General features: G+C 48.7%; 1 protein-coding gene across 1 annotated transcript in view; it reads left to right on the forward strand.

The window, feature by feature from the left end:
* LOC131213424 (protein lap4) overlaps window positions 1–25,658 on the forward strand; it is a 42,430-nt gene that overhangs the window by 10,507 nt on the left and 6,265 nt on the right. Inside the window, exons 2-18 of the mRNA XM_058207461.1 lie at window positions 824–941; window positions 1,044–1,212; window positions 1,308–2,747; window positions 2,817–3,004; window positions 8,024–8,220; window positions 8,313–8,891; window positions 8,976–9,162; window positions 9,300–9,433; window positions 9,545–9,832; window positions 10,908–11,177; window positions 12,748–12,858; window positions 12,930–13,109; window positions 13,497–13,526; window positions 13,946–14,309; window positions 14,378–14,646; window positions 14,721–14,885; window positions 22,463–24,082. Of these exons, the coding sequence (XP_058063444.1) occupies window positions 824–941; window positions 1,044–1,212; window positions 1,308–2,747; window positions 2,817–3,004; window positions 8,024–8,220; window positions 8,313–8,891; window positions 8,976–9,162; window positions 9,300–9,433; window positions 9,545–9,832; window positions 10,908–11,177; window positions 12,748–12,858; window positions 12,930–13,109; window positions 13,497–13,526; window positions 13,946–14,309; window positions 14,378–14,646; window positions 14,721–14,885; window positions 22,463–24,082 (6,309 nt within the window). The remainder of the gene's footprint in view (window positions 1–823; window positions 942–1,043; window positions 1,213–1,307; window positions 2,748–2,816; window positions 3,005–8,023; window positions 8,221–8,312; window positions 8,892–8,975; window positions 9,163–9,299; window positions 9,434–9,544; window positions 9,833–10,907; window positions 11,178–12,747; window positions 12,859–12,929; window positions 13,110–13,496; window positions 13,527–13,945; window positions 14,310–14,377; window positions 14,647–14,720; window positions 14,886–22,462; window positions 24,083–25,658) is intronic.

Here is a 25,658-nt window from a genome sequence, read left to right on the forward strand (position 1 = left end):
GGCGATCGTTCAGACTTTACGATTACGGGGTCCCCATCAGACAGTCAGCCCGCTTCAGAAACGGTTTGTCCAGCAGGTTTGTCGGTGGCTGAAACAGCAGTTCGCCTCGATCATTCGGCCACCGATCCGGACCAGAAATGGGTCATGTTGATGTTTTGCGTGTTGAGTGCGCGCGCGAAACAAACGGCTTCTGGAAGAAGTCAGGCGGCATGAGTCTGGGCAGGGCGGGGCAGCAGCACTTCGGTTTATTTTAAAACCGCCACAAAAGCTGCAAAAACATAGCGCACACAGCACGGACTGGCTCGCTGGCTGCTGACCGGCGGCATGTATCGCCCCGCGGGTGGGGGCGAAGAAAAACACTCTGGAACCGCGGGTTTGATGTCGGCTCCCACGGCTGACACGTGGAGGATAGCCGGCCTGGCGCGCACCACCGGGCCATGCCGTGGCCGGGTTGTCAAGAGCGGCTTGCGAATTCGTTGTCGAGCACAGAGGCGAGAGCGGCGTAGTAACCGAAATAATAATGGCAGCGGCTTCATTTTATTGTGCCCAACATATGTCGATGTGTCGTTCGTTGCAGAAGATTTATTTTTGGCCCGATGACGACCCGCGGTACACTCTTTGTAGATCCCTCCACCGCCCACCGCCCCTGTCCACCGCTAGGGACCAGGTGGTCCGCGTGTGTCCGCGTGGGCTAACGTCTTTCAAGTTGCACTTCATCGAAAACATCGTAAATTCCGGCCCTATTCCTCCGGCGACCATCTCCCGAAACCAAGTGCGCCATTTGACTGAATTGGTCTCTCCCCCTCTCTCTCTCTTTCCACAGGGCTTCTTCCGGCTGTACCGGTTGCGGAAGCTCGGCCTCAGCGACAATGACATCTTGAAGATTCCCTCCGACATCCAAAACTTTGTCAACCTCGTCGAGCTCGATGTGTCTCGTAACGGTAAGTTTCGCGCACCGACTCTCTTACCCGGACGGGCCCGGAGGATCGCCTCATTGCTTACTGACCCCGGTTTCCCTACACACACACACACACACACACCAGAAATTGGAGACATTCCCGAGGACATCCGGCACCTGCGGAGTTTGCAGATCGCCGACTTCAGCTCGAACCCGATCCCCCGGCTGCCGGCCGGCTTCTCGCAGCTCCGGAACCTCACCGTCCTCGGGCTGAACGATATGTCGCTGACGTCGCTGCCGCAGGACTTTGGCTGGTAAGTGGTGCTAAGTGTGTGACATGAACATGCCTGACTCACACACAGAAACTTCTCCCTCTCTCCCTCTCTCCCTCGCTCGCTCGCTCGCGCAGCCTTTCGAAGCTGGTGTCGCTGGAGTTGCGCGAAAACCTGCTGAAGAACCTACCGGAGTCAATTAGTCAGCTGACGAAGCTGGAGCGGCTGGATCTGGGCGACAACGAGATCGACGAGCTGCCGCCGCACCTCGGGTACCTGCCGTCGCTGCAGGAGCTGTGGCTTGACCACAACCAGCTGCAGCGACTGCCGCCCGAGATCGGGCTGCTGAAACGGCTGGCGTGCCTGGACGTGTCGGAGAACCGGCTGGAGGAGCTACCGGTCGAGATCGGTGGGCTGGAGTGTCTGACCGATCTGCACTTGTCACAGAACCTGCTCGAGACGCTCCCAAACGGGGTGTCCCAGCTGACGAGCCTGTCGATCCTGAAGCTGGACCAAAACCGGCTGCACACGCTCAACGATAACGTCGGTTGCTGCGCGAGCATGCAGGAACTGATCCTGACCGAGAACTTCTTGAACGAGCTGCCGGCCACGGTCGGCAACATGGTGCTGTTGAACAATCTGAACGTCGACCGGAACGCACTGATGGCGATCCCGGCGGAGCTCGGCAACTGTCGGAAGCTGGGCGTGCTGAGCCTGCGGGAGAACAAGCTGACGAAGCTGCCGGCCGAGCTCGGGAACTGTAGCGAGCTGCACGTACTGGACGTGTCCGGGAACCAACTGCAGCACCTACCGTACTCGCTGGTCAACCTCCAGCTGAAGGCAGTCTGGCTGAGCGAGAACCAATCGCAACCGGTACCGACGTTCCAGCCGGACGTGGACGAGGCCACGAACGAGCACGTGCTGACCTGCTTTCTGCTGCCCCAGCAGCGCTACGTCCCGTCGGCGAACCCGAGCCAGCGCGAGCAGGACACGGACTCGGAGAACTGGGAGGAGCGGGAAGCGTCCCGCACGCACTCGGTCAAGTTCACGGAGGACTTCGGCACCGACAAGGACACACCGTTCGTGCGCCAAAACACACCCCACCCGAAGGAGCTGAAGATGAAGGCGCACAAGCTGTTCGCGAAGGAGCGTAAGGGCGATGATGCGACCGGCGGTGGTGGTGGCGGTGGCGCCCTCGACACGCTGTCGGAGGAGTCCGTATCGCGGCCGTCACTACCGGGCCAGCTGAGTAAGGCCAGCTACGGGGCGGCCACCATGGAAGACATCCAGGGCGCGATGCCTAACGAGCCGGCGGCCGGCCAGGATGCAGACGGTGGTGGTGGCGGTGGTGTTTATCACCCAGCGACGACGACGACGACGACGGCCGACCCTGATGACGATGGGTTCGAGCGGCGCGTCGGCTTCGATGTAAGCGAACCCACCGGCGCTACCCTGACCACCGGTGGCCTCGAAGGCGACGACGGAGACGACGGCTACCAGTACGGTGGTGATGGCGGCGACGGCGACAACGATAACGAGAACTGCACCAAGAAGCCGATCTCCAAGTTACATCGCAGGTACGGCAGGCTTTCAGACGATGGTGGCTCGTGTCTTGTCTAATAATTCGTTTCCCTCTATCACCACAGGGACACGCCGCATCATCTGAAGAACAAACGCGTGCACCAGAGCGGCGCCGATAAGAGCACGAGTCTAATGTTTAACTCGCTCAAGCTGAAGGAACTGTCGCCCCCGGTGCTGGACGAGCAGCCTGTTGCGGCAGCGGCAACCGCCGGCCATGATCTTACGCCGACCTCCGGCGGCAGCACGGTCGAAGGTGAGTGGGCACCACGATGTCTCGGCCCTCGGACGGACCATCTCGTGACGATCGAGTGTGCCATCCGGCCCTGGGGAACGGGTTTCATCGTCGCCATCACACCCCCGAGCGAGAGAGGCGGAGAGCTAGGGGTTCTGTTTGGTTAACGAGCGTTATTGGGAAGAAGAGACATCGGCGGGCGGGCGGGCTGCTGGCGCGAAACACATGTGCGCTAGATCGTCGCATCGTGCATGATACTTGTGGCGGCATACAGCTCCAGCCCGAGAAGGTCATCATCACCGCGTGTAGCTAGCTTTTTTATGCAGATTCCTGGGGGCTGGCGTCATACGTTACGGTAGTGGGACCTTTAACATTTTTTTTCCTTTTTGAATTATTGTTTGTTTTATCAGCCTTCTTTCGTTGTCACTTAATGCGCACCGATGATGTTGTTGGTGAGGATTGAGGCGAAACACGCCCTTGAGCGACCACCACCCTGCTATGGTGTGACATGGTTGCTTGTTATGCTGGTGAAGAGCATCACAAACACACACACACACACCGGGGTGAAGTAAACTGTCGCATTCTCCGGAGGGGTGGCGCACTACAAAACGCGGGTACCAATCCGTTTTTCTACCAAGGTTAAAAAAGGTGGTGGTGCCGGACCAGGAGGGCGAAGGCACGGAGCGTTCATCGTTGTTTTTTTTTAAATTTATTTTTTGATAAGGTTGGACGCGAATGTGTGATGTACCTTTGATTCGTTTGCTCGTCTCGGGGTGTGTGGGTGTGTTTGTGCAGGGTTGTTTGTGGCACACTACCGAGGGTTGCGGCCAATTTCGACAAAACATCCCCTTTTTTCCCTGCACCGCGCTGGGGCTCGTAGTAACCGCGGCGGGGTTGTTTGGTTGATAACTTGACAAGTAGTAGCAAGTGGTGTGCTGCGCTGTCAGTGCAACAGTGTGCGTCGTGGGGGCTATGGTTGACGAGCGCGGCGGCAGCAGTAGCAGAAACTAGTCGGAAGTCGACGAGGCGAAGCTCTGTCGCACGTTTAAATAAACTTTCGGGCTCTCTTTCTCGCTCGCTCGCTCGCTCGCTCCCTGTGTCCGCGGTGCGCAGTGAGGCAACAAGTGAAGTTGATTTGCACTCTTAGCACGCCGCCGCTACAATCCACCCCCCGCCATCAACCCCTCTGCCATCCCTGGAGTGGGGTGGTTGTTGTTTGACCACACCTAAGAGAGCAGCTGAACACACGTCAGTTGACGTGTTGCGGCTGAAACCGGCGGTGGGGTGGGTAAACTACAAACCCACACGAAACCCGAAGCTATGTCAAATCAAAACACAATGGCGGTGGCGATCGATTAGGGGATGGATGGGGTGATTTGCGGGTGGTGATCATGGGGCGGCGGCGACCTGAGTTGTCGCAGAGCATTATCAGTTTCATCATCCTCTGCCATCGTCGCCAACTGCCTTAGACGAACCACCGCGCGTATCACGCGGTTGCAAATGAGCTCTGTGTCTTCTTCCTGTCCTTGATTGGTACCATGCGCCGTCAAATCAAAATACCGTACACCGCAGTAACGCCCCGAAAAGCCCCTAGGCGCGAAAACCGCTCCGAAAGAGGATTGGTTATAATTAATAATTTAAGAAGACTCTTTACTAGACTTTTCAAAGTGTCTAGCACCAGAGATTAACATTGTCTCAGTTGGAAGGCAAAGACCATTCCCGTTGGTTGGCCGGATAAGTCGCATAAATGCGCCTCATGGAACTATCTAATAGCTTAGGAAACTACAGAGCTCTTTTGCACAGGAAGTAGTATAGAATTTCCGGTTACATGTACCTCTAATTGCTGCCGTTGCGAGTTGCCGCTTGTTTGAGATGATAATACGATTGAGTCTTCCGTTCGTTTGAATGAATTGTATTATATTAGGATTTTTGAATTAATTCATGCAGTATTACAATAGAAGGCATATATGTTTGACAGCTTCTGTCATTACGCATCCAGCGAAAGGTTTTTTTTTGTTGAACCCTTTTTAAACATCTGAAAATGTCGAGTTCTGTTCCGAAAATGCCCAGTGCTGTCGAAGAAAATTGCTACCGATAGTTATCCTATTTTATTGGATTTTTGTGGTGAACAAAGCTCTTGTTGCAAAGAACGTTTCAGATGCGATGTTTGCGCGGTTTAAATGTGATAATTTTGGATTGCAAGGCCAAGAACGATCTCAAGAGGGCAGTCAAAATAGTATGATGACGAAGAATTGGCAGCATTGCTCGATCGGGATGCATGTCAGATGCAAAAAGAGCTTGCAAAAATGTTAGGAGTTAGAACCACACGACAGTTTTAAAGTAGTAGCTAACTTTTGCAACAACGTAAACCTTTAGCTTTGTTGTATTTTATTATCTCTCAAAGAACGGACGGCGCCGTATTTATTAAATCTATACTTAATTCTATCGACATAACATACACTTAAATCTAAGCGTCATGGACGGTCTTGCTCGGTTTGCTTTGTTGTAGTTATGTCACATTTGTTGAATCGAAAACCGGCAGTCCTTCACAATACTTCACGCCTAATAACGCTTCTGAGCGTTAGTCACACCTAATTAGTCTCAATAGGACAGATCGGCAGCTGCCGACCGGTGGTTCCACTGCGATATTCACTGTTTGAACCCTCCTCTGAGCAAACTTGAGAACGGATAAGGTTGATGATAATTCATTTATGTCACATTTATCGAGATTGCAATGGTTCATCATATTTACCATCACATGGTTCCGATTTCAGGAACTTCTATGCGATGCCTAGCAGTTCCTATCACCGATTCGAGTATTCGGAGCGCAGTGTGCGCCTCAGATTTTGTATGTCTTGTGTACTAGACCAAACTATAGATGGCATATCAAACTAGCCCATCTGACATAGGGTGGTCTAGTTGTGCCGCTGATAACCTGAGTTTTCAGTGCCACACATCGTTTGCTATTCGATGCTTTGTGTGGCCTATGGCCCATTTCCCTGCCACAACGCGCGCGCGTGACGAAATACACGAGCCCTCGGTTCAATCCCGATTCAAGACCCACATCCCGGCCGGAACGACGGTGGTGGTGGTGCCACTTAGCATTGAGGGGGCACATATGTCATGTCATAAGCTCAATTGTTACACCACCCCCCAAATTAACGTTCTTGACCGCGCACCGAGCATAATTCCGTGCGCCAGATCATTCGTCATTCGTTCGTTTAGGATAAAATAACAGAGGTGCCGCAACAACTTCTCCACAGCTTATTGCTTCACGTGGTGGCGGTTCCGCTGTAGGATAAGTGACGTGTTTTTTTGAGTGACTCTTTCTCGATAAGACCACGGTCGATGGGCGGTAGCGTTCCCAATCGTTCCCAGAGAGAGAGCGAGAGAGAGAGACAGAGAGAAAGGGGAGGTTATGGTATGCAGCAGCGCAGCACACAGTGGTGTTCCACATTCACACAGGCGACCGGCGGGTTGGTAGCGGGTTGCGTAGACAATTTGTGTCAGGGTGACGTAAGTACCCACCACCACACACTGGGCTGTGCTGTGCGGTGCGGTGCGTGTACAGCTATCAAAGCATTGCTTGATAGCTAGCTGGTTGCAGGTTGCTTGGTTTGTTTGCACACTCCGCGATATGCGCGATTCACCTGCCCCGGGGATAGGTAGCATGTGGCAGAAAAGCCAGGGAGTTTGATAACGATGATAACGGCTCCGTAAAGCTACAGCTACGCTTTTTATCATCAGCAACACCACCACCAGCATGGCACGGTGTTCCCGCCGCCGGATGGTCGAGGGACAAGGACAGCGCGCTCCGCGCTCGGCGGGGCCCAAGAAAGGAATCCGTGAATCACAAGCTCTGGTGGGCTAGTATTGCGCTGGCTCCAGAGTGACGTGTGCTACTGCGTCTCTTCGCTTCGGGTTTTTGTTGGGCTCTGGGTCTTCGGAGTTCCCAGAGCAGAGCAACCCTCTGGAAGGGCAGAGTGTTTTCGTAAAATTGCACCACTAGCTCCACGGAAAACAGGGTGAACAGTGAACAGTAGTGTGCATTGCCCGTGATCCGCACCACACACCACACTCCAGGTTTACTCCAGGAGGGCGGCGGTAGTCACTAGTCAGTCGTCCTTTTAGTCATCACCGAGAATACAACAACAACGCACGCACCATTGGCGCGTCGTAGTTGGAGGCGTGAAAATTAGTTCACGCCGTGCCGTGGTTGCCAAGACTTGGACGACCACCTTCTCGGACTCTCGATTTGGTGGCCATTTTATTTTTCAGCACCGGTTGGTGCTGGTGCCACCGATTGGCAAGCGTTCTTGGGTCGTTAGTAGCCAGCCTAACCTCAAGTTAGTCTAGCGAAATGTTTTCGGTGAAATTCAAAGTGAAGGACGCGGCTAAACGGTCCGGGTCGTTCCGTCGTGGCACCGCCGGTGGTGGTCGTCCACTGGCGTACCGCACGTCGGCTGCTTCCTCGGTCCGTTCGAACCAGTCGTCCATCGCCAGCAACGGTGGGCTGACAGGTATCCTGGCGAACGGCAAAAAGAAGGCCAGCAGGAAGGAGGATCGGAAGCGCATCCGGATTATCACATCCGTGCAACCGGACGCAGGAGGACGAGGAGGTGGATGGGGCGCCGGCGGGGCTGATGGCGTCAGCCGCGCGCTTTCCCCGTTCGGTCGGACCAAAGTATATGGTAAGGGAGTGGTGAAAAGTGGTGGCCGAGCGCCTCCAATGGATACTCAATTTACTCTGGAGATACTCCGGAGATGTTTCAAAGTATGATGCTGCGTAGTAAATCGTTCTGAGTAGTCCAGTGACTCTCGGAGATTGACGAGAACAAGACCAAATTCATGCAGGGAGCTTACGTACGTGTGACGTGTGGCTAGTAGATGACCGAAAGTTTGAACTCGTCTTGATTATAATCATCTAGGGTCAATCTACTGTCCAAGGGGGTACAATTGGCGGGAACTTGTGAGCTTCTTGGCACAGAGGTTTGCTTAATTTTCCCCTTTTTTTCATGGTTTTTGTTTCCCTGCCCACAGATACTCTTGACGCGTACACAGCGCTGAAGGAGGAACGCCTGGAGATCCACATCGAGCGTACGTCGGCCGGGCTGGGGCTGAGCATAGCCGGTGGGCGCGGTTCGACACCGTTCAAGGGCGACGACGAAGGCATCTTTATCTCGCGCGTCACGGAAAAAGGGCCAGCCGATCTGGCCGGGCTGAAGGTTGGCGATAAGGTACGTAGCAGCTGCACCAGCAGCCTCAGCCCGTTTTGCTCGGTCAACAATCGGTGGTGTGTTTAACTTTTCTTTTCGCCCACCTCCCGCAGGTACTTAAGGTGAATGGAATCTCCGTCGAAGACGCCGACCATTACGATGCGGTCGAGGTGCTGAAGGCGTGCGGCTCGGTGCTGGTGCTGTTCATCTCGCGCGAAGTAACACGCCTCATCGGCCATCCGGTGTTCGACGAGAGTGGACCGGTAACGCAAATTAGCATCCCCACCGACGCGGCCACCGCCGCAACGTTGACAATGCCAGCGTTCGGCAGTTCGGCCGCCGGTACTCTGGTGGGGTTGCCCGTGATGGACAGCAACAGCGGCGGTAGCACCGGTGTCACCGGTGCTGCCGTGACCTACACCGGTGCCCTATCGCCCAACACCGTCGGGCTGCCGAACGGGAACGGGCCCGACCCGGAGCTGCTGAACGGGAAGGAGATCACGCAGAAGATCATTCTGCACACCACCCTGATCCGGGACCAGGTTGGTCAGGGGTTGGGGTTCAGCATCGCCGGCGGTAAGGGCCACGTACCGTTCAAGGACGGCTCGGAGGGAATCTACATTTCGCGGCTCACCGAGAACGGTGTCGCCCACAAGGACGGCAAGATAATGGTGGACGATCGGGTGCTGGCGGTACGTGCGCGTGCGTGTCCGTTTTCGATTTTCGGCCAATCGCTAACCAACCTTTTCCTTTCTTCCTTTCCGGTTACCCGGCAGATTAATGGTGTGGATATTACCAACGCTCACCACGACTACGCGGTGCAGCTGCTGACCGATCACCAGCGTTTCGTGCGCTTGGTGGTGCAGCGGGAGGTTAAGGGCCCTATGGAACCGCTGCACAGCCCACGCGGCGTCGTCGTCGGTCCGTCGGATCGTATCGGGTACGGAGGAAACCGTACCGCCGGTGAGTAGTACCAACCGGTGCAAGCATTTGCATACTTGGTTTTGCGCCTTTGCGTTAGCGTTTTCACCACAACATCTCTTTTCCCCACTGATAATGTGTGCTGCGTGTTGTGTGTGTGTGCGTGGCTCACCAAACAGCTACATACACCGGCTACCGGCGATCGTTAGGTGATGTCCAGGACACCCAGGCCGCTGGTGCAGCGACGACGCTTGACCCAACGAAACGGACTCAAGCCGACCACCCGGAAGAGAAGGCGGATCAGCAGCACAAGGTAATGGCACAAGGTGGTGGCAACCACCAGCGTGATGGTCTCGGTGGTCGGACCAATGTCAGTACAGTATCACCATCATGCAACATACTCACACAACAAACACTGCCACAGAAGGACCAGCAGCAGCACTTGTTGCCATCGTCTACCAACACACCAGCATCGCAAGATCACCCACCACCCATCGACCAGCAGCCACTAACGCAACAGCCACAGCAGCCCCCATTACCTGCACCCCGTACAGTATTAACGCAAAGCGCAAATAACAATCACAAGCACGATAGTAACGGTGTGGGGCGCAGTAAGCAGCCCGAGTCTGGGCCGGATGCATCGGAACCGGGCGCGGCTGTCGGTAATAACGGCGGCGGGGTAGTAGCGCAGGCCTCGCACGATGACTCGCAGGTAAGTGTGTGTGTGTGTGTGTGTGTGTGTGTGTGTGTTTTGGTGGGTGTAAGGGTGAAGGATGCTATCTTCCAGTAAAGGAGTACTTGTGGTACTTGAGTGCGGCGGCTCGAAGGACCCCGTGCGCCTCGGCGAAAGCGACCTTGTTTACCCCTGTTTTACCTACCGATATCGAACTGTTTGATCGGGGGGCGATCAAGTTAATTTTAAACCCGAATTGAGTGTTGTATGTATGTACTCTGGCACGCCAACAATGGGGCTCCACGGCTCCTTACGAACTTAACCGAAAATTAATGCCTTTTTTACAACAATTTGGTTGGCCGTTTGTTTGCACGACTTTGGGTACATAAGTTTTTACAAGTTTTGTTCTGTATGGTTTTTGTTTTTCTGCACGCTTTCTTTGGTTTCTATCTGTTCCCCTTTTGTTCTGTTCCAACAGCGTTTTCCTATCCGTTTTTCCCCAAGCCCCCTGTTGGCAGTGTAAGTAAGCGCGCCGTGAAGCTAGCTGTGGCGGTTGTAAAACGTATTCAATGTGTTGCAAAGTGCAAAGAATGCACACACGGTCATTTTCATGCATTAGTCGTTCATCATCAATCATCATCATGAGGATCCATTAACACACATTCACAATTAGCTCCTCGTAATTGATCTGTCTGCCCGCTGGTTCACCGTCGACACCGCTCCGATACTCATAAAGTTCTCTTTGGTTCCTCTTTCTAGTTCCAACTTCCTTGCATGTCCTTGCGCATTAGATCGGCTCTAGTGCATGCATGTCACCCGCTAGCTTGATACACACCCTTGCCGTTCCTTGCTCCTTTTCATCGTGTCGAGTTTGTTCGGTCGATCTTCGTCGGCCAACCTCCATTACGCTTCCCCGTTATGCAGCTTCCAACCATCCGTCACCATCTTCAAATCCACCTCTCCGGCGAGTCCGTCAGTTCGGTTAACTTACACATTCGTTTTTTTTCGTTTTCATTTAATTGTTGGCCCGTTGGTGGGACGCGCTCGCACTCTTCGTTCCTTTTCGTCGTCGCACTGCGCGATCGATCCCGGTTGTGTCCGGCACATCCTGCAGGTGGCAGCCCGGCCGATGACCAGCGCAGACTTTCAGGCCATGATACCGTCACACTTTATCAGCGGCGGGCGGCAGGTGAATGTGGAACGGGCCGAGCACGGTCCTTCGGTGACGGTGACGGTGCAGAAGGCCGTCCCGGACATGCCGATGTTGCCGCCGGCACCCACCGAGCTCGGCACCGTTACCGAAACGATAACCAAGTCAACATTCACAGAGACGGTAATGACGCGCGTTACCGACAATCGCTTATTGGAGCCACTAATCAGTGAGGTAAAGAAACCCAAACATCAACAAACCAATTACACACCAACTCTATCTCGATAGCAAACTCTATCTTTCGCGTATCTGCACGAGCACACACGCACACATGCAGGCACACACATACACACACATACACACACACAAACACACACACACACACACGCACGTATACATGCACACATGCACAGACACATTTACGCCTCTAGCGCCACAAGTTCACACAATCTGTCCGTAGAAAACAAAACAGAAAAACTAGGATCGTCCCTTAGGGTTAATAGTGAAACTTTGTAGCGCACAGCCAAACTGAATAGGACTCTTCACTTTAACTTGTATCGTTTGATGGTTTTCCATCGACTGCCGGTTTGCTTGCATATCTGCGGTTGCACTTTTGTAAAATTGAAGCTGGGAAAGGACCCTTTCGTTGGACCTCGAAGAAGTCCCTCCCCAAAACACACTTACGATAGCTTTATTTCCCTGTAAACCTCCGTCTCTCTCCTTTTCCTATCTCTTCCCCACACCAATAATGCCTTTCTTCGATTGGTGGATTATGTTTACAGCATGTGTCCGGGATGCATTGTAACCTTTATGCTTGATGTGCTGACGTTTGGATGCCCGTTTTGGTCCGATAAAATGTATAGTTTCGTTGAAAGTTGACAATGACAATGGTGTTTGAATGTTTGTCTGCTGTCGTCTGAATATAAATGAAAATGAATTTAGGTTGGTCTATTTTTTTGCGCTCACTACAGCCCAAATGCAGATGGGTCGATTCTCACCGTTCAAATTTGTCTAGATTCGTTCTATCGTCCGAGAAGATTTAAGGCAATGAAAAATGTTGATTAGAATGATTCAAAGAATGAAGTGGTGATTTGATTAAAAAATCGATAATTTTTTTCCCAAGGAACGGTCTGTGCCGTATTTAGTCAATTATTACTTCTTTTGAATAAATATTTTTTTACACACTTGTACGCATTTATATGGTATCAATTGGCTAATTTGGGTCTACAGATTTGTTATCAATATTCACTCGTTATTTAACCAATAGTTTATAAGTCTGCAATGTTGACTTGCATATCATGTATTCATATGGCTCATTTCAATGTTGCTTCTAATTGATCGTAAAATCAAAATTAACCTAATAGCTTGTCTATTTATGCACCGTTAAATTCAATTCCACACTATTAGCTATTAACATGCTATTAATATTAACATTACGTTTGGTGTATCGTTTTAAGTTTGATTCAAAAATAAATATGCTTATGATTCTGTCGTACTATTAAACCGCACTTGAATATAACGGCCACGGCACTCGTTAAATTGTAAGCCAGGCATGCTGCATCTCATTACTAGATCAAACCATCAAATTGCATCAAATCATTGGCGATCAAACGAGACACAGGAATTAAAAGGCAAACCAATTCTACGTTCTATTCTGTGATTTAATTGTCATCGTCGATTTCCAAGGGCTTCTTTTATGCGATAATGTACGAATCGCATCAAACATTCATTCTCGTTTTGTTGATTGTTTTTCTCTTTTTCTTTCTTTCGTCTGTATTCAACTCGTGTAACTCGTATAACATAGGAGGTGATTCTTCCAAAGGATCAAGGTTCGTTAGGTTTTAGCATTATCGGTGGTACTGACCATTCCTGTACGCCGTTTGGGGCCCACGAGCCAGGAATCTTCATTTCACATGTAAGCAAATCAAGATAGCATAACACGTTGCTGCTGTTATGTTACTCTGTGTTATCTTTGTTTTCTCGCAGATCGTTGCCGGCGGTATAGCGGCGTTGTCGGGAAAGCTGCGCATGGGTGATCGTATACTGAAGGTGAACGGCACCGATGTAACGCAGGCTACGCACCAAGAGGCAGTAATGGAGCTCCTGCGACCCTGTGATGATATCAAGCTGACAGTCCAACACGACCCTCTGCCGGCCGGATTCCAGGTAAGGGCTATCCAAGCGCCGGATAACTATCTGCCGTGCGCATATTTCTCTTCATATCCGCTGTTTGTCCTCTTTACGCTCCTTACGACGCCAAGCAACATCTTCACAAGCTGCAGTTCTGCGTAATGTTATTGCGCCTTGAGATGATTCTTTCTTATCGTAATATTTGATTCACATAAAGCGTTATTCCTCTAGCTTGTTGAACAACGACACCTTTTGGATATACTTACATTGTGTGCTTTTCTCTTCGTTTCTCGTTCCTGTTCTTTCTATTTTTCTTACGGAATCACTTCCTAAAAACTCGTTTGCAATACGAAACAAAATGAAACACTTAAATATAAAAATACCTTCGCCTCTGCAACTGCTACCGCCATTGAATTGTATCAGCGTTTCAAAATAGTTCCATTAAGCACTGAGGTACGTAACGTTTGAGACACTTAACCTTTGAGCGTGTTGTCCTTCAGTCGGGATTTTCTCGAGGGGCAGTGCTGCCGGTGTTGAGCAATATCCCGACGCTATGAAGTTTGGTGTGAAATTAGTTGGCTTAGTTTGAGAATGTTGATCTTTTCCCCGTACCTAGTAGAATATATTTTCCAATCGTCGCTGTACTCCTCCGCACAATTTTCAAACAAAAATTATACTTTCTTTGATCAATCAATTAACGATATGGGCCTGTGCATGTTCGATGGATTTGTATCTATCCCAAATATTTTTTTAATCAATAGTTCTATGAAATGCATTAGTTGTTAGTAATCGATGTCGTAGACATATTTTTGCAACTGTTAATATTGTTATGACTGAACTTTTCGCTATATTCTCTTTATACGTCTCCGCAGGAGATACACATCGTCAAGCGGGAAGGTGAACGGCTCGGCATGCATATCAAGGGCGGGCTTAATGGACAACGGGGTAACCCTGCCGATAGTCTGGACGAAGGCGTTTTCATTTCTAAGATTAACAGCAATGGTGCAGCGAAGCGCGATGCCCGTTTGCACGTCGGAATGCGCATCCTCGAGGTGAACGGTCTGTCGCTACTGGGCGCCACACATCAGGAGGCGGTGGATGCGTTGCGGGCCTCTGGCAACCAACTTCAGCTAGTGGTTTGCAAGGGCTACGAAAAATCTGACCTACTTCACCTCGCAGGTAGTGCGGGAGGAATGAGCAGTGGCATAGGAAATAACGGCGACAGTACTCGCATCGGTAAGATAGGTTTTATCTGCTGTTTTATGGCATGATTTAAAAAGGGGGCCAATTTCTGGTTATTCAAGGTTCACGTGCCTCGGAGACGGGATCGGAGCTAAGCCAAAGTGTTTCCAGCCTCGATCGCGAAGATTCAGTCATCCTTGCTGCGGACTCGACCCGGAAGCTGAGTGTGGACAGGATCGAAGAAGAAGCTCTTTCGAAAACATCAACGACCGCTGTTGAAACGCCTATCGAGCCCCAGGAAGTTTATTCCAAAGCCTTGGCCCCGATCAATGTTTCGAACGAGCAGCAACTGGTGGCGGTAGGAGTGAAGGAAAAGAGTACTCCCGAGAAGGTTGCTTTGGATACATTTTGCGTGCTCTTTCGTTTCCGCCTGCTTAACTTAATTTAATATTTTGGCGATTTTAGGTGCTGGACATTGTGCGTGCTGCAGAATCATTGGCGCTTGGCGGCCAAGGGCTGATCGAAAATGGACCACCGACGTCGCCAATTGAAACCGCATGTTCCGAACCACTGCAAAAAACGACTACCATAGTGATGTCGAAGCATACGCTCGACACGCAAGCACCTCAGGTAAGTAACCGCATTAATTGTTTGTTTCTTGTAACAGCATTCTTCATCTACAAAACAAATCGTGTACGTGCATACATCTTTTTCGCTTCTCTGCGTCTATATATTTCTTTTATGTTTGTCTGGTGCAAAATGTGATTTACTGAATTTATCAATCATTAATGCAATATTTATTTGGTATTTGACATGTGTACAAAAAGCGTCCAGGCGGAGGTTGCTTCTAACGCTAATTGTGTTTAACACTGTCTGTGAACGAATTCGTAAATCGGTATTGAAAAAGAGGCAAAATCTTTCCCAAAAATTCCGACTTTTAACCAATGTCATTGTGCGCTAGATCGACGATAGTTTTTGTTTTATTTTGCATTTGTTTAAGTTTCGCAGCACATCGTTGAACGAATTGTGCTGTAGCCGCTACCGTTTCGTAAGAGCATCGAATGGTTATGCAATAACGTGTTTCGTTTACGACAATTCATTTGCCGAGCGCAATGGACTTTTTTTTATTGATCTTTAGAAAGTATATCTTTTGCTAAGCGTTTCGCATTCCATTGCAAATGCAGTCCAATTTCTTTAGAATAAACTTACGTGCCACTTATCAAAAACGGCACAGAGGCGCCCAGAATTGTCATACATGACTATATACTGCTTCGCCAGTAATCAAATGATAAAAATTTTGGAAAGAAAGATGCAAGACCAAGAAAAGAAAAGAAAAAAATATTTGTTTTCTATATCCCTCAAATATCACGATTCATATCTTTTCTCTTCTCTCTTTCTTCTCTATCTATTTCTCTTTCTCTTTTTCTCGCTATCTTTGATTGTATATGAACATATTTGGCATTTTTAATGGGCCGATGGGGGTATTTCTTTGTTTCAACTTGTGTTCATTCTTATTGTATTCGATTACCAGTTACAAACATCGACAAAAATTCTTCCTTAATATTAATTCATTTTGCTCTAAACATACACTAATGAAGACTGAAATTATAATTTATCAAATGAGATCTTTTACCACAAAGTAGGCATTTACGAGGCGTATTAGGCTACGAAAAGAACACAAATGATTCGTTACGTTGCCAGTTTTTGCTGAGTCACAAGAGTCACAAAGCAGAATGCTAGGGTTGATAAGTCACAGTTTTATCTGGATTTTCAAGGACATCTAACAAAAGAACAAGTAAAATCAATTATATCTGACCAACTTGTCAGCAGGTTAAGGTTTGAAGTGAACACGATTTAACCAAAAACTGGCTAAGGCTAAGTGTAATCACTATGACACAAATTTGCGTGATCGGCAAAGCGCAATGTGTGTGTGTGGCAACATCGGAATGTTGAACGACGCTGCTACGGCTTTGCAAACCTTCCTCGTTGTCCGGGTCGTTTGTGCACTCGGAATGCAGAGTGTACTCAGAGAACAACAGAATCACGCTCGAAGATTGACGTGAACTATGTAACAGTCCTAAGAATACCAATTATGAACCACTACTACCGAAAACCTGCCATCCGTTTAGTGTAGACATCGGTGAAACTGATTGACATTTATAAATGAAACTAATACTATACTAACTAATAGATAGTTGGAAACGCCCAAAGATAGCAAACTAAACAAATCCACAAATCCACACAAACACACACAGTATTTACCTTTGAATGTTTGCTATATATATATGTATATAAGCGATTCGCTTATATATATAAGTGAATAGAAGATGATTAGCTAGAGATTTTGTACTTTTTTCTGTGAAATAACAAAACAGAACCAATGTTGTTGCTGGCTAACATTACAAAAGTAAAGAGATGTACAAACTAAACGGACAAATCACTACGAATTGATAATGAAGGGGTGCGCACGCGTGTGTGTGAGTCTTTGTGTATGTGCATGTCTGTTATACTTTAAGTAAAAGGATACTGCTGGTCATTCTGCAATATAATTGCGCACAAGCGTGTGCATCACTGGTTCTGTTGGCACTATTATCGATTGGAGGGAAATTAAGACACACGGACAATTAATAATTATAGTCTGGATACACGCGGCGCTATCCGTGATATGAGAGATGTGAAAAATGTGCTGAATGATGATGCGTTTTGTCTGTTACTGTCTGTGTACGTGTTTGAGTGGAGAAATGTACGAAACAAAACCATTACTATGGTCTTCATTAATCAAACAACAAACGCACAATAAGCAAGCAATCAAGTACAGAGCGAGGTACTTGCTTTTTTGTTGCGTTTTCTAAGAAACGCTTAATATTGTTTGCCTACTCCTAGTTCAACTTCGTCTCGGTAGTGTCTGTGCTCAATTGATTTGATTTCCTTTGCTTTTAATGGCAATGGAATGGTAATTGATTAGAATGATGAAAGTAGCAGTGTTTTTTTCGAGGCATATGTGCATTTATGGTGACACTAGCCAATGGTGTGGTACATTTTTATTTTATGTTCAATTGTGAATCACGAGATGTTATAAACGCCACTCAGTGTACTATATTGTGGGGTTGAACAAAAAATCTGCCACATGCACCCCGAATGGTGAACTATTCATTAATGCTGTATTGTTACCCTTTTGCTTTTTGGCTCTGTACGTTTTTTATGTTCGTGGGTTGACGAAAGATTTAATAAAACTATTCATATACATCCATATAGGACACAGATAACGGAATCCTTTCGAACGCCTTGATTGCGTGAATTTATAGCCCATGCACACACAAAACACTGACAGAAAATGCTGTAAATTGGGAACAATTATTTGTAGCAAATCAAACTTTCCGGTTCCGAGAAGTTTCCGCCATACCTGTAGAAACGGTTCCTTGTCACAGAATGGCAATAATGCCTTCAAAGTTGCTATGCTATAAGCGAAGTAAGCGATGTTGCATGTGTTGCACCATAGCGAGTAACTATTTCCTGGTGTGCGTGTATGTATAAACATTATATATATATATAATGTATAAGACGATTGCACATGCAGACACTTACACATGCAGCGATTTTGTTTGTTTGTTTGGTAAAATTTTACAACAAAAAATAGGTAATGCATATGGAAGCGGTTTATGCAAATTGGTTTCATATGATTGCATGACGATTGCATGCATACCTATATTAATGTGTAGTGAGGTCAAAAAGTGAGTGAGGAGATAATAATTAAATAACCTAAGGTATATCATAACATTTAACGCAAAGTGTGTTGTTAATGGGGCCCATCTGAGGGTAGTGTTCTACTTATTGACGGATCAATTTGAATGGCAAGCAAGGGTGGTTAGGAGAACACACACCGAATAGGGTAGGAAAGGAATGGCGATTGTGTACATGTACTTACTTAGCCAAGCAGCAAAATTTTCTCCATATTTCACGCTGGTATGCTTCGTTCTTTTCCTTGAAGCTTTTTCCACCGTTCTAACTGCCTTCTCTTCTCGCCGTTTTGAATCTCTTGGTGTGAGCAAAGCTTAGCATACCGTTTTAGTAAAACGCACAAACGCATGTTTTCCAATAAATGTTGTTATGCGTGGAGAAATCATTAAACTGCCCGCTACTATCACCAACATTTCAGATAGTTGTGGTTATTGAAAGACATTACTCTAGAAACCGACACTGGATAATACCGATACTGGTGCGTTACAAACTTGTCATCAACCGTATTGGGAAAGACTTCTTTATTTGTGCAGTGTGTTTACTGTATTGTTAATGTTGTGACTGCGAACATTTATGGAACAGTGGGGAACATAGTAGAAATATGGTTGTTTTCGTGAAAATCTGTTTGCCTTACGTTCAACTTTCTAGCGTTTAGAACATTGGACAAAACGTTTGCAACCAATCATGCACTTTTTGTAAATTGTTCAAAGGACTGATGAAATTAGTAGCATTTGTGTCGTCAAGTAATGGATGCCTATAAATATTTCGTGGCGTAGCGTTTATTTTTAGTAATAGCACTGCATTTTTAAGTATTAAGCTCTGTTAAGTTGTTACTGATGGCTTCACGTAGTGATATGATTCCCAACCTGTTTTTACTTCGTCAGCACAAAAGTTCAACTTTTTAAATAGTTTATTGCGATCCTCTTCACGATCAACCTCGAACATCACGACTAGTCAACATAATTGGCAAACGTTTTGTCCAATAGCATATCCGGTTACTACTTTCATCTTTTCGCCTTTCAACTAAGCCATTTGTTTGCCTCTCCTGTTTAACTTTTCTGTTCTGTTCTACTTCTACTCTCTCTTTATTTACTGTTTTATGCGAAATAAAGAAGAAAAAAACGGTAATACGCAACAAATCTGTTGGTTTCAATTCGCTACGTGTTCGATGCTACATCGACAGCCCGTCAAGTAGTAGTATCGGGTGGAACAGAAGAAATCAGAGTTTGCAGTGAGCGTGAAATGCTCCTTATCCTTTCAAGGCCCCTCAATCGGATCACAATCCATCCAGAGGTCCCTATACTCATGACTCAAAACGCACAAAAACGTATAGCAAAGTGGTCGAGCTGATAGGTTATTATTGAATTATATACAATATTAATATATAGTGTATACATATACTGTTGTACATCTATATATATGCATATACCAAAACATAAAGCCCAGCGTCGTACAGTACTCGTTTTTTGCATATTCGGTTGCGTATTACCTACGTGTACGATTACGGCCCTGGCTTGCGAGGACTGTATATTTTCCTTATCAAAAAATATATATATACGCCCTGTTTACGCAGGAGGATTCTCTGTCGAGCTCAGAGCGCAGTCGCAGACCGCAAAAGACAAGAAAAGAAAAATGCCAAAACACAACATCTTCAATATTGGAAACGTAACAAAACTTGTGAAACACAAACAAGCGAAACAAAACAAAACAACAAAAAAAGAACAGAAGAAAAATCTTTTTCCGTAATCGTTGAATAAAACTGATGTAGCCAAATGAGTGAAATCGGAGTAAAATCGAGATCTCTACAAACGCTCTTACTGAAATTGTTTTTTGTTTCTTCGTGAGCTGAGTGTAACACACCTCGAAAGCTCGTTATTTTTTGGTTGGGTTTTGTGTTACGATTTGGTTTCTGTTTACACATTATTTTCCCCTTACCCTAACGAGCTCCTCGGTCAGTGTGCCTTCCGAGATGCCTTCTGTGTCTCTGAACTCTCGGCGGCCGTCGCATGCGGCTTCGCAGCAGGAAGGAGCACACCGTGTCGCCTGTCTCTGCATTTTCCTGTTTTTCTTTTTCTACTTGTGTGTATGTGAATCAACTTTGGTTCTCTCCCTGCTCTCCACGAAACAATAGATAGCAACTCTCAACACTCCCCTCCCTCGGCCCCCTTTTACGACCCCACCACCCTGCCAAAATTCCGATCTCTTCCGATCAAACTTTTCAGCAGTGTCTTACGGGGCCGCGCTCAGCGCCCTCTAGGCGAGGCGCCGTCGGTTAGCGGTGCAGCGCGTGAAAACTAAACCCCCGTGGGATGGGACCGGAAATGTGTCAATTGGTAACTACCGCTCGCTTCTACTCAGTTTATTGTATGGAATTTTTCTTCGGCCCTCGTTTTCTAGAAAATTCATTTTATTTTCTGTCTTGCGCAACGTGTAATCATGCAACCCAATGTTTTGTCTTATTCGGTACCCAGTTTTTACCTCCCTTACCAGTCTCCGGCATCGTACGCGGGTTTTACGGAACGAAGTACGGTTTCTCTACTTTGGTTTGTTGCTTAGTTGTTGCTTGTGCCTTGTATACGTGTGTGTGCTCAGACACTGTAGGGACTTAAGTTCTGTACCTCATATCGGTGGAATAGTTGACTTTGATTGTGTTTATTTTTACTGTTTCTTACTGATTACTACTATTAGTGTATTTTGCTTGACCACTCACCTCTTACTTATCTACTTCGAGCTGGGCTTAGTTTTGTTAATGCGCCGGTGCGGTACTTTGGCCATGTTTCGCAACGCTTGTATTTGTTTGTTCATTTAAAGGGTTTGGGCTTTCGCTTGCCGAGAGTATGTGCCTATAAAATCCCTTCTGATGGCCTCTACACACATGAGTCAACGACTTTCAAATTTAATTTAAGTTTTAAAGAAAACAGAAAACATCATAGGTGACCGTAGCCGGTGAATGGGGTTATACGTCTGATTTAAGTTTAATTATTTGGTGAGTTACAATAGAGCAGCCCACAGCGAATTGTATGTCCTATCCCGACGACCCTACCGTGCTGCGTATACGCCTCGCCAAGCTCCGGTGTGCCGGTCATGTTACTTTAGAATGACTAGTACCACTCGACGGTGGCACTATCCCAAATAGAAGATTTTTTTTATAGTTTTCATATTTTCAATCATCAAGCCATTGAACAAAAACCCCTTCCTGGTCCGAGTGAGGGAACGGACCAGTTTTGGCCACAAGCATTTACAAAAGCCTCTTTCTCTCTCAACCATTATAAAAATGGACAAACTCGTCTGTGTGGTGACACTTCAAACTTGATGTATGTGTTTTTTTTTGTATTTTCATGCCCATGCCTGCGTGTGTGTTTGCTGTGTCCGCCTGGAACGTCTATGTTTCATGTGGATTTACATGTGTAAAACAACTGTTCTATACAGAATAAGCATTGTACTTCCGATTCACTGTTTACTCTAAACTAATTGCGACTAAACGTGACGACGGCCAGCTTAACATGTGCCATCAATGTGTATCCTCCTTACTCTGCTCGATTGTGTGGTGATTAATGTTGCTCATTGTTTAACGCCTGTGCAGTGTGAAGGGGAGTCCTGAAGACCTGACCTACAGAACCGTCCCCCGATTCCCACTCAAACCGTGAATGATCTTGAGGATCCCACTCGGAAAACTCACCCGAGTGGAGCTGTGAGAGAATCGCCCGAAACATCGAAATTACTAATTCGCACTCAAGTTTGGTTATTAGGGTAGAGTACCATTAGAATTCCTTTCTGCGACGCGCTACGGAGTGCCAGATAGTTTGCTAGTAGGTTTGCAGTGAAAATCATTGGATCGGACAGTGTAAACAGGGCAACAACTCTTCACGCTGCACGTCGCTCTCAGCTGCCATTTTATGTGTTGTCATCTTGCTTTGTTTATCATTATGATTCGTAAATTCTGATAGTTGATTTTCTTCATTTTCTTCCTCCAATGCATCCTCGTGCGTGAACATCTCCTCAACCGACCCATCAACCACCCCGTTTATGGCCGTTGCATTAAACCTCACCCCACTCTGTGACCTCGTCGTGCGCGATCCGGGTCTTTTCCCTGCTTATGCTGCCCCATTTTTTCTATCCCACATACCTTGCTCTCACCTTTTTCTCTCTCTCTCTCTCTCTCTCTCTCTCTCTCTCTCTCTCTCTTCTTTCTCTCTCTCTTTCAATCTCTTCCCACCCTCTTCGAAACCCTTTCTTGTTCTTCCTGTCCCATTTTTCTCTATCTATCCTCTATTATGCATCCTACGCTTTCTGTTTGATGCACTCCCACTGCACTCTCCACCGCCGGTGTGCGTGTGTGTGTATGGGACTTGGGGGGCTGTACGTGTGTGCTCTGTGTGCTTGTGTGTGTTTCTGTGTTTCTGGCTTGTGTTCAATTCTGCTGCCAACACCACACCACCAACCACCACCAACAACTACCATCCTCGTAGGTTGAACGGGCAGCCCGTGGTGGCACCACCGCCGGACGGTCGTTGACGCATGCGAATGATCCTCCCAGTGCCGCCGCTCCGTTACCACTTTCTAATTCGTCCTCGCAACCCAGCGCAAATCAGCAGAGCACTAACACCACGAAGCTACCGTCGTCGTCGGCCGGTGCCACTGGCGCGAAACCGGCGACCAAATCCGTGACGTCACTCCCTCCACCACCGGTGCAGCGGAAGTCGGTGAGTTTCGATTTGCACGAGGATGAAACGGCAACGGCGGCGGCGACGGCGCTGGACGACCCCCATCATCCGTTGCCACCTCATCAGCCGTTGCTCAAGGGCATCCTACGATCAGGCGACCCGTCCGTGGCCCCGGTCCGTGGCCACCACGAGCAGCACGGCGGTGATGATGATGAGGATGAGGACGATGATGATGATGACGAGGACGATGATGATGAGGACGATGATGATGAGGACGATGATGAGGACGACGATGAGGAGGATGAAGACGAGGAGAACCGGGAAGAGGAACCGATGACCAGCCGGGGTGACGCTGCTCAGGTCGGTGAGGTGCGACGCGCCGACATCGTCCGCAATCGGGCGGCCCGGAAGCTGCGGGAGGAGTTCGGCCACGGCGAGCTGGTGGAGTACGAGCATGACATGGAGACGAACACGGTCCGGCCGGTTCGACGGGATCCGGGATTGCGGGGATCCACGATTACCCACCACCACCATCCCGTTCACAGTTACGAGCCGGTTGAGGCGGTGGTGGTGTTGCCGCCGCCGCCGGCCACCCACCGGAAGGCACAGTTCGTGCACGAGAACACCCCCGGCAACATGCTGGTGCCGGAGAACGTCCACCGGCAGGTGCTGCTCGAGGAGAACAACGTCCGGAACAAGCTGCTGGCGCAGTACCACGCGTTCGAGCAGCAGCCAACCGTGCTCTCGTCCTCGTCACCATCACCGCCCACGACGGCGTACATTTTTGCTTCCCCTCCACCACCGGGCTCGATCTCCCCGATGCCGGTGGCGGACCTCGCCCATTACCTACCGTCTACATTGCCGGGCGTCGGCGGTGGCAGCATTAGCACCGGTGGTGGTTTTGAGATCGATGCGTCACCACCACCGTTGGACGCTTCCTATCACCACCACCATCACCACCACCACCACGTGCCGGCGCAGATCTACCCCCCGGTGCAGATTCTGCCCGTCCACTACACGAAGCTCCCGACGCCGCAGCACACCACCATCTACACGTACACGGGCGGCGGCGCCACTGGGCGCCCGACGCAGCCGCCTCCCCCACCACCCTCGTTCCCGCCAGCCGCCAGCCAGCTACTCGGCCACCAGGTCCACTATCAGCAGCAGCAACGGCAGCAGCAGCAACGCCAAATGTCCTACTTTATCTCCCACCCAGGAGAAGGAGGAGGAACGTACGTATCGGCGGCACATCCTTCCGGGACGCCGCCGCCACCACCATCATCACCACCACGAACACTACCACCCTTACCACCACCACCACCGTTCGGTGCCGTCCGGGAGCCGGTAACCTCCGCCTCTGCCTTCTACCAACAACAACACCACACGTTCACTCCAAACGCCACCTCCGGCCAAACGATGACGATGGTGAGTGACCCAGCGGCACACATTTGGGCGCACCGCGCTTAGCGAGCGTGTCCCGCGCTCACCACCACCACCAATTCGTGCACTTCGCGTTTCGCTGTCGTAAACCCCGTCCCTTTGGAGGGCACAGAAGATGGAGAGCAGAATCGAAGCGTGCCGCGCTAGGGGAATGAGGGTTCGCGATGGGGAAGGGGATAAACACAAGGGCAAGGGCGTTGACAAGCAGAGAGCGGAGGGGGACGGGGGAGCACACACCCTTCAGAGCGCACATCTTCTCATCATCATCAGCTCATCATCCTCATCATCCTCATCATCATCGATCGGCATATACGGCCCTCAGCAACACTGGGCGACGAAACAAAGTCATAACGATAAGGAAATCTTCATTCAAAAAGCTCATCATCACATCGAAAAGGGCATCGCCGTTTTCCCGGTAGACACTAATTCTCACGCGCTAGACTGTTTCTAGTGTTGCGTATTTCTAGCTGACAGTAGAACCTTGTTGAACCAACCAGTAACCAACCACTACTAACAAAGGTATATATGTTTGTATTGTACGTTTGCGTGTTTGTAGTTTTACTTCGCGAGTGGTTCTGCGCTCACTGTGTAGTGTTTGCCAAACGAGGCACGGAAGGTCGCGTCTGTTCTTCTTCTTCTCTGTCTCGGGCTAATAAAGAAAACTCCACCCACAAAACACAACGTTACAGAAAGCATCAGCGCAGCAACGCGGCCCGGATAAGAAGAAGAACAATAAATGCGCCTCGTTCGTTGTGTATGTGTGTGTCGGTGTCAACCATTGCTAAGGGCAGCCAGCAGCCAGCCTTAGCTAAGACGCTCAAACACCAGACCGTCTGGTCTTGGCTGTGAATGGCTTGAAATTGATTCGCGTTTAGTGCACAACAAATGTTCCTTGCACTGTACATGCGCTGGCAGTGTCGCAAAACTAACTGCGGTCGCTACGGATGCGCACATTGCAGTCTGCCTGCGCATAGCTTGCCTGAAAGCTCTTTTGAAGAGTTCGGCAGATGAATCTACTAAAGAACAGACGAAATTTAATCTTTTCTTTTTCCGAAATTACCGTTTATTGATTCACATAAAGAAAATTTCTTTTAATACTATCCGAGATTGTGTTCACGTTCGGCGTAACCATGTTTTTGCCGCGACTATGGCCTTGGGACTAGACTAGACTGGAGTGGATGGTTTAGTGCGGAACGTTTTACCTGGTCACGGCTCCGGGGATAAGTATCGGACGCTTGGGTTGTGACAGTCACTGCTTTACCAAGACCATTACATTGGCAGTGGCAAGATCTTGGTCAGAGAAATCAGCCGTGTTTAGTAATAAATTTAGTTCATCGCATCAACGTCCTTTTCGCGGCTGTCCTTTTTCAAGAACAACAGTAACTCGCAAACGGTTCTAAACCGAATGGATCCTGCCCCATAAGCGACTCGTGTACCTCGTGTACCACAACCTCGTTAAAATGCAATTGGTGACAAGAACGTTTTTCACAGTCAAAAACACAACTGCATGGTTATCGCTGTCCGTATCTCAACTCTATCTGGAAACATTATTATCCGCAAA

The sequence above is a fragment of the Anopheles bellator genome, chromosome X, assembly GCF_943735745.2.
Source record: "Anopheles bellator chromosome X, idAnoBellAS_SP24_06.2, whole genome shotgun sequence".
NCBI classification, from domain to species: Eukaryota; Metazoa; Arthropoda; class Insecta; order Diptera; family Culicidae; genus Anopheles; species Anopheles bellator.